Source organism: Lactuca sativa, chromosome 5, assembly GCF_002870075.4.
Source record: "Lactuca sativa cultivar Salinas chromosome 5, Lsat_Salinas_v11, whole genome shotgun sequence".
Classification (NCBI taxonomy): Eukaryota; Viridiplantae; Streptophyta; class Magnoliopsida; order Asterales; family Asteraceae; genus Lactuca; species Lactuca sativa.
The window spans coordinates 220076048-220085403 of record NC_056627.2 but is presented as its reverse complement, the minus strand read 5'-3'; the positions used below and the strand labels follow the sequence as shown (position 1 = coordinate 220085403).

At 35.1% G+C, this 9356-nt stretch overlaps 2 protein-coding genes across 2 annotated transcripts; one reads left to right on the top strand and one right to left on the bottom strand.

The window, feature by feature from the left end:
* Nucleotides 1-2350: 2350 nt before the first annotated feature.
* LOC111883701 (UDP-glucuronate 4-epimerase 1) lies at nucleotides 2351-4390 on the top strand. Its single transcript, XM_023880025.3, has one exon. The coding sequence runs from the start codon at nucleotides 3008-3010 to the stop codon at nucleotides 4223-4225; it is 1218 nt and encodes a 405-aa protein (XP_023735793.1). The 5' UTR covers nucleotides 2351-3007; the 3' UTR covers nucleotides 4226-4390.
* A 785-nt stretch (nucleotides 4391-5175) lies between these two features.
* Nucleotides 5176-6109, bottom strand: LOC111883698 (tetraspanin-15). Its single transcript, XM_023880022.1, has 2 exons — nucleotides 5561-6109; nucleotides 5176-5472 (listed from the first exon to the last, which is right to left on the bottom strand). Exons 1-2 carry the CDS (start codon nucleotides 6107-6109, stop codon nucleotides 5176-5178), a joined length of 846 nt encoding a protein of 281 aa, XP_023735790.1.
* Nucleotides 6110-9356: the final 3247 nt, after the last annotated feature.

Sequence of the window (9356 nt, the reverse complement as noted above, 5' to 3'; positions counted from 1 at the left end):
AATTGAAGAGCTTCTGCCCCGATGGGGAAAAATGGGATTTGCATCTTGTCGTTTGAGGGACCGAGCCCGTGATTGCTGGGAGGAGGTCAGTAGGGCATTAGGATCTGCGGCCGTGGTGGCCATGTCTTGGGAGGAGTTTGTCACGAGATTCCAGGAGGAGTTTGCACTAGTGATTAAGGTGTAGCAGTTGTCAAGGGAGTTTTAGGACCTTTTACAGACTACAAAGACCCTGTCCAAGATCATTACTAGGTTTCGGGAGAGGGCTTTATTGGTTCTGCAATTTATAGCGGATAAGGAAATGAAGAAGGTGAAGTATCATGATTACTGACAGATGACATCAGGGATTTATGAGATTGTCAGGGTGCAAGAACCTGAATGATATGATTGCTAGAGCCTAAGAATGGTAGATCGATTTGGAGCCTCTCAGAAAGAGGAAGCCATAGCAGATTCATATCATAGCGGGCCAGGCGAAAAGGCCCAAGACTCAGGATTCGCGTCTAGGAGGCCATCAGGACTAGAGCCGTTGTACCAAGTATGGGAGGACCCATGAGGGAGGTTGTCAGGAGACAGGAAGGGGATGTTTCAGTTGTGGTTAGATGGATCATTTCAAGAGGAATTTCCCTTGTGGCTCGGTTCTGATGTATTTCACTGCAACCAAATGGGCCACAAGAAGGCCGACTGTTCGAGGTTGATGGGTGGAGCAGTGAGTGAACATGATCCAGTTACTTTGAGGATCACTGAAGATCGTAAGGGCGGGGCGGAAGCCCCAACAACATAGAGTCGAGCATCGCAGCATCAATAAGGGGAGGCCAGAGTTTCATCAGATTCTATCACATATATGTTATCTTTTGTTTTCCTCCCACCTTATTGTTTGTATATATATATATATGTGTGTGTGTGTGTGTATGTGTGTGTGTGTGTTTGAATCATGCGTTTGTATGTGTAAGGCATTATCTTCGGTTTGGTTTCTCTGTAATTGCCTGGTTAATATTATCAAGGGTCATTATATGCCATTTTGCATGCCGAGAGTTATGAGTGGGGGCGCATCTTGTTGAGATGAATTTAGATTGTCAGGTAGTTGTTGTGGGCCATTGGGGAAGGTGATTTAGGGGTACTGCTTGGAAGATTAGTAGTCGGATTAGCTTGATTAGTCCAGCCACGAAGTAAGAGTTCTGAAATGTTTGCGTCGCTTAGTAGAGATGAGAGTTGTTTATGGAAGGACTCTTGGGTCTGATCGCTACCGTTACTAGGAAAGGAGCGGTAGCAAGTGGATGATGATGGTGGTCACATGTTTTGTTTTTCAAACATTAGAACTGTCAAATTTTTTTGAAATTGTATTAGTTGAATATGGTTAGAATGTGTGGATTCTTCGGTAAGTAGGATGTTGGGTTGGTGATTATGTTAGTTCCGGCAAGAGGATTCATTATTCGTTGTCTTAGTAGTTATATCCAAGTGGGGGAGAGCCATTCGGATTTACGGGGATTGAATCAGGTACAAAACCATGGAAAGTTCCACATTCTAGTCAAGAAGGAAGCAAGTTCAAGTGGCAGTCTGGATAGACGTTGCGCAAGGTTGGGGGTTCGGAAACTTCCAGCGATAGGTTGGCGCATTCGTTGTAATGCATAGCAGATATGAGGTTGGATCCAGGTTGAAGATTGTGTTAGAGCTTCCTTGCCTATTCTTGTCTGACTAAGACTTTGGGGTTCGAAGCATGATCCGAACACCTGATTGGGATGCAGTCAATGTGGTTTTGACCAGTGTTTGATCGTAGCTTAGCGTGGCAAGTGGAGAACAAGACCATGAGTCGGGCTCATGACTGAAGGGGAGTGTTGTAAGACTGCGGGGTAGCTGTAGCATACACAAGGACGAAAAGTTGTTGGGGAAGTGTTGTAAGTCTGCGATGTAGTCGTAGCATTCACCATAATGAGGTAGGTCATGACAAGAGTGGTCGTTAGGCTGAAAGAGGATCAACACATGTTTGGGTTGAGGCGGCCATATATTTATGGGTAAGTGATGATTTGACCATTTTCTCTCTATAACACATATTTTGCCCGTTCATTGTTGACAAAAACGCCTAGTCATTGAATAAGCTAATACCTAGTCATTGAATAAGCTAACGAGATAAATATGATAGATTATATAATGTTGCGTTTACCGTAAAACTTTATATCTTGATGCATTTTATATTTTTTGGAATATGAAATACATCCAACAAATACTACAATAATAACATAAACTAGAAACAACTTCATCATTTTTAAAGTTTATAAGAAATTTCAAATTATCTATCTATTTTTATGTAACTCAGCATATCAATCTCATTAGCTTATTTGTCGTCCTTTTTTTATGATAAAACACATTTAACCGATTTTATTGCTGACTTGAAGACCTAACCATTATATGAATAGCTTTAACGAATTGAATGATATATGATGTAGGAAAAAAAATCAAAAGTTAATTCCGTTTTGACTTTTATATGAATAGCTTTAACGAATTGAATGATACATGATGTAGGAAAAAAAAAATCAAAAGTTAATTCCGTTTTGACTTTTGAGTCACTTACTCTTTGGTATATAAACACCAACTTATTGAAATTTTGCAAACAAAAATTGATTCCGGATATGTCATATGGATCCTCCCGAAAAAATAGGACCAAAAACATGGAATTAAAAATCAGTCTCTCCCACGGTGCTTCATCGCCTTCATTCATTCGTTTGGTTTTGTGGGTGATAACTATTTAATCGCCATGGTCTCCTTCATTCCTTCTGCAGGTGAAGACGAATTCCTTTCGCCTTTCTCTGCATCTGTCTCTGAATTCCCCTCTCTCTTGGGGAATCCAAGAGAAAACAAACCCCAATTCCTTCTCCTTTTCTTGAATTTTGAGATCGATCAGAGACAGAAATCATTTCAAAAATCACATACCCACCCACCCACCCCGCCATTGGACTCCAGAGGAACCTTCATCGCCTAGCTTCCTTCAACCCCAGGTTAACTCAACAATCTCATCATGATTCGGACGTCTCGCCGGAGTTTTTCCTCCAACAGAACGATCTTCCTTTCGGCTCTCGTTTTGGTTACATTAACAGCCTCGATTTTGAGCTTCATTGATTCCGGCGAACGCTTTCTCTACAACTCCATCTCCTGGGAGACAAAAATTCGTTCCTCTGCTCACATCCGTCGTCCTAACGGAATATCCGTACTTGTCACCGGAGCAGCCGGTTTCATCGGCACACACGTATCCCTTGCTTTGAAATCCCGTGGCGACGGCGTCCTTGGCCTTGACAACTTCGATAATTACTACGCCCCCTCGTTGAAGAAAACCCGGCGGGCGTTGCTAGACATTCACGGCGTGTTCATCGTCGACGGTGATATCAACGACCGCCGCCTCTTAGCCGTCCTCTTTGACACCATAGCTTTTACCCACGTCATGCACCTTGCTGCTCAGGTCGGCGTTCAATACGCCGTCGAGAATCCATACGCTTATGTCCACAGCAACGTCGCCAGTCTTGTCACGCTTCTGGAACGATGCAAGTCCGCCGATCCTCAGCCCGCCATTGTTTGGGCAAGCTCCGGTTCAGTTTACGGTGTAAACATAAACAATAAAGTACCCTTTTCAGAATCGGACCGGGTCGATCGACCCGTTTCAATTTATGCATCTACCAAAAGAACCGGAGAAGAAATCACCCTAACATACAACCGGGTTTATGGGTTGTCAATAACCGGGTTAAGATTTTTCACTGTTTATGGCCCATGGGGAAGGCCCGATATGGCTTATTTTTCATTTATTCGAAATATTTTACTGGGTAAACCGATAACAGTGTATCGAGCCAAGAATCATACTGACTTGGCCCGTGACTTTATTTACATTGATGATGTGGTGAAAGGGTGTGTTGCATCATTGGATACCTCGGGCAGGTCGGTCGGGTCGGGCAGGTCGAAAAACAGAACTGCCCCTTATCGGATTTTTAATTTGGGCAATGCGTCTCCGGTGACTGTACCTACTTTAGTGAGTATACTTGAGGAAAATTTAAGGATGAAGGCAACTACAAATGTGGTGGAAATGTCTGAAAGTGGCGATGATTTATTTGCGCAAGCGAATATTAGTTTAGCTGAGAAGGAACTCGGGTATAAACCGACAACTGATTTGGAAACCGGGTTGAAGGAGTTTGTGAAATGGTATTTGTGGTATTATGGCAAACCGTTCGTCCAAAACCGCAACGTTTGATTTAATATGTAAATTAGAAATAGACGATGTTTTGAGAGATTTAAGTTACAATCATTTGGTGTTTTTATTTCGATTTGTTTGTATATATTGTATTAGAAACAAAGGGAACTAATGTTTGTAACTTTTCAAATATAATCTTTTAAATTGTTGCAATTTTCACATGATGATAAGGATTATTTCGGTTTTAAAAGGCGTATATATGTTATTATAACTAATTAATTGTAAGAAAAATAATGTATTACATGGATTAATTTAAAAAAAAGTTAAATATAAATGTTAAAATATTTGAGAACTTTGAATTTATAAGAAAATAAGAAAAATAATAAATTATTATAATAAATATGTTTTGTATCTTTTAAATTTAAACAAATCATTTAAATAAAAAAAAGAATAAGCTTTAATTTTGAGAATTTTGAAATTAAAAGGTAAGTTCATTAATGAAATTAATATCAATTTATTATTATGTTTATTGCAATTATTATATTAACATATTATATGAAATTTAATAAAAATGAAAACTTCATAAAATAACATTTAACAAATTGAATAATAGTGTGACAAGTAGTAAAAAAATCTTTCATTTATTATAAAGAATTTGAAAAATACTATTATACATGGAAACCATATTAACATCTTACTATTGTTTTCACATTATAGATCGTAACCTCATTTTCTTTTTTTCACAACCAACGATGTTTATACTTTATACCTATATTTACCCTTTTATTTATATATAAAAATATCAATTAAACATAAAACCATTAAATATGCCACGAACGATACATTATTTATTTGAATAATTGTATATACAATTGGTTTATTTGTAAGATCAAAATAGGCTACCAAGACTTACATCAAAATTACTAATAAATGAAATATGTACGATTGCAAAAGTACTTACGAAACTGGCACTAGTTGCCCTAAAATCTCAAATAACAGTAAACCTATGATCATGCATGGCGTTCCCACATCGTAGTGATAAATAACAACATATGGGAAGCAATAAGCAAGATTGTCACTACCACAAGAAAGACTCCAAGCCTATACCATTTTTGACGTAGAGTACTTATAAAACCTTTTCTGCATGCATAACAATCGTAGCACAACTTTGTAGCATCGTTTTGCCATAAATCACAATCGATATCATATTCACCATTTGAGACTTCATAAACTATGGGTTTCTTTTCCCAACATGTCGCATTAACATACTTCATGTCACAAATCGATGGTGGTATGCAACACCCCGACTAAAAACAAACAAATACAAAAAACATATACATTATTAATTCATAAGTTTGTGTGTGTTTATTAGTACATGAAAGAAATATATAATACCTCTATTGGAGAGAGTTTATTCGTGGAGAAATCATATGACCATTGAAAGGCCAAATCTTGACATGTTCTTGTATTGTATATACAAGATTCAATAGCGTTCCAATTACTATCATTATTTACCATCATACTAAACCACACTGGTGAACCTGGTATCAACCTGCCATCTATTGTGTATGCTCCGATGAGTGCTAATCCTATTGTGAGAATCACAAGAAGGGGCACCATAACAAGGATCAATCCCAACATAAGGAATCGTGATCTCAAGAACACAAGTACGCCATTGCTGATCACAAACAAGACAATTAATCCAAACACAATCCCGACATGTAGCTTTTCTAATGGTAATAGGTGTTCGCAGTTGCCCTCTCGTATGTATAAAAGCCATACGACACAAAAGAGGATAGGGAAAGAAAGAAGGAATGAGAGTATGGTAAATGGTAACATGATACGTTTTATAGGGCTTGCCTTAGCTTCTGCCATTGTTGGATCTTGATGATTGTTGGCGACAGGAGTTTTCGGTGTTGTTGTCGGCCTTGCATCTTCAGCCATTTTTTAGATAAAAATGATTCTCGATGTTGACTGTTGAGCAAAGTGATTACTAGCTTGTAAATAGTAGCAACCGATTGAATAAATATTTATAGCCAACAAGTAGTTCAAGAACTGATTTGGTAAAAGATTCTACTTTGTTAGTAAAATCATGAAAAGTCAAACGATACTATATTTCACGTTTGCTATAATATCTCTAACAAGATATTGTTGAGGATAAGTAGTTAAATTTACTATGTAACTTTCGTTATATATAAAACTCTTTTGGAGAATATATACATACATGCATACATAACATATAAATATACATACATACATACATACTTTATAATTCATATTATCATATATGAACATTGTTCATATCAACTTATCAAGATTTAATTAAAAGCTATAACAAAACATTCAACAAAATGAGCATAAAATTTTCAGAGAAAAAGAGAACAACTATTAATTTTAAAAACACAATATTGAAATCGACAATGTTCGTATCTAAATATATAATGTTTAAATACAAGCATTGAAATCGAAATCAGAAGAACAATTGGTTCGCTTTGGTTTTAGCTAAGGTGTTAGATTTTACTCATTTGACCTATTGAACAACCTAAATCTATTTATTTTAGCAAATGTGTCGAAATTGTTAATTCGACTTGGTATTGCTAGAATGTGTTGGTGATTGATTGTTGTGTGGAGTATATGAAGCATTAGAGGTTTTGGGCTACCTGAATAAATAGCCAAAGTACATGTTCTTTTAAAACATTTTGGGTCCTTTAATGAAGTTTATGTAAAGCGTTTTTTTGTCTTACAATCCTTGTCAAAGGTGTAACTTCAACTTAGGACTGTCAAAATGGTTAATTGGTTTGTAGCTATTAGACATTATAAAAGCGTACCCTTGATTATATATGTATTTATTGTGTTTTACAAGGAGAAAAATTGAGGTGACTCAAATTGTACATGGTCGGGGGCCATGGAGGTGCATCACGGGTCAAAAACTTTCCTTCAAAATGAAATAATTCTAAGATAATGGAGGAGCACCAAGTGGTCAAATCCGTCAAAAACAAAGACATAAGACTTTTCATAAGGAATGAAAGCCACATGTTATCAATGTTATAAATTGTTATAAGGTTTATTAATTAGTTTGAAAAATGGTTGAGTTGCAATAAATTTTTAGTTACTTTGCAAAATAGATGAAAGTAGGATGATATCATTGTAATAGATTTGGTTTTGTTTTTGAATAAATTAACAAAATAAGTTTTATAACGTTAACATCCAGTGACATAAAGACATTAAGAACTTATAGGCATAATTTCTATTCTTAATTTATACATGGATGCGAGCTTTCTACCTGGAGTCATAAACTTTTTGAGAAATGGATGTTATCTTGATATCAATGTACTTTTTTTTCTTCCATTGTAATTTATCTTTGTGATAGCAACATACTTTTTTGTCTTTCTATATATTTCTGCCTTTTGGTGTGTGTGGTTAAGACTTAAGTTTTGTTACCCCTCATATATAACCATAGTAATTTTTTTTCTAGAATTTACAAGTGAGAAAAATCAACCCATTTTTAAATTTTAAATTTAATACAAATAAACCTTGTTTAGGAAAATAAATGGTCCTCCAATGAGCGTTATCGCTCAGGTAGGTTGACATTAATGTCCCCTAAAGGTGAAACCTTCACCAAAGCCTTACTATAAAAGTCCACACTCGAAAATGGTAAAGGGACATGCTTATTCTCACTCTCACTCTCTATTCTCATTCTAAACCTTGGCTGGAAAACTAACTAAATTTTTAGAGCGTTGTCCCAGGACATGACTCACGAGTTTTCATTCTAATTGTGAACCCAGATCCAATCGAAGACGGAGTTATGCTAACAAAGCCAATTCTAGAGATCGATGCCACATCATTGTCAAAAATGAAAAAGTTACTTATGTAATCAAATCATTATAAGTACAATGATATTTTTGTAAGTACCATGATATTCTCTTTCACAAAACAATGATATTTTTGTAACTAAAATGATAAACCAAAATGTTATTTTGTAATCTAATCAATATTGTCCAAGAACTAAAATGCCATTTTAGCCACTAAATTCCAATTTTTCAATCTTGATTGTTAGTCTTTAACACTTCCGGTTGTATTGTACATTTATTGAATTCTAGTTTTTCCCTTCACAATCAATTTGTTGAAGCATTCTATCAAATACCTGCTACGTACTACCATAACACATAATCAACACTACCACCTCATGTTCATTTATGAACATATGTTCTTCCATGAAAATATGTTTATCTATGAACCTTAGTACATTTCAGAAACAATGATCAATCACCTTTACCATCCATAAACATATGTTCATCTATAAACCTTAAAGTATTTCATAAAAAAGGATTGATAAAAACTTTCAGTCATGAACATATTTGTTGGTATGGAATTTGAATTGTTATGATGTGTAAAACATATTAGGAGAATCCTTATGGATCATCAAGTTTTAAGAACATAATCTAGAGGAGACATTAAGGCATTTTTTACTAAAATGTTAAGTAAGTGTTAGTGACTTCATATTTACACTCTTGAAATCATGAAGACTTTAAGTTATTATTTGGTCAAGACATTAGAGTAATTTGATATAAAATGGCATAAAATAAGTTTATTTTTAGTCTTAACAACCACAAAAAAAATCATTGGAATTTGTTTAGGAATTGGAATTAGGCATAAACCTTATATTGTCATAAAGAAATGTGACATTAACTCATTTTACCCAAATATACACACCAATTCGTACACTTTTATGCTTGTTATGCATTTTGTTAGAAATTTATTGTTTGAACTGTATGCTAGTTATGTATTGTATTTAAGGTATTCTATTCTAAATGGTAAATTTATACACAATAAGTGTACATTTATACACATGAAGTGGATAATTGTACAATGAGTAATGTACAACTGTATGAGTCATGTTTATAATAAAATCTTATGAATGCCTTAAGAAAAGATTTTAGAAGTTTTATATTGTATTATTATGACTTGTAGGGTAATTAGTAGCATTGTAAGGTATTAAGAGATCACACAAGAAAGATCTTTGAGGCAACTTTACTAGGAGTATATATATATATATATATATATATATATATATATATATATATATATATATATATATATATACACACTTTGATGTATAATTGATTTGAACTATATAACTTTTCTTATGTGGTAAGTGCATTGCATGAAAGTTGTTTTACTTTTGAAGGAC

What these genes read in the sequence shown, in the direction of transcription:
- LOC111883698 (XM_023880022.1), bottom strand. Translation starts at nt 6,109, where the DNA reads ATGGCTGAAGATGCAAGGCCGACAACAACACCGAAAACTCCTGTCGCC. An exon ending in ATAAACTCTCTCCAATAGAG is followed by an intron (nt 5,473 to 5,560) that starts GTATTATATATT and finishes GTTTGTTTTTAG; the next exon opens with TCGGGGTGTTGCATACCACC.
- LOC111883701 (XM_023880025.3), top strand. Translation starts at nt 3,008, where the DNA reads ATGATTCGGACGTCTCGCCGGAGTTTTTCCTCCAACAGAACGATCTTC.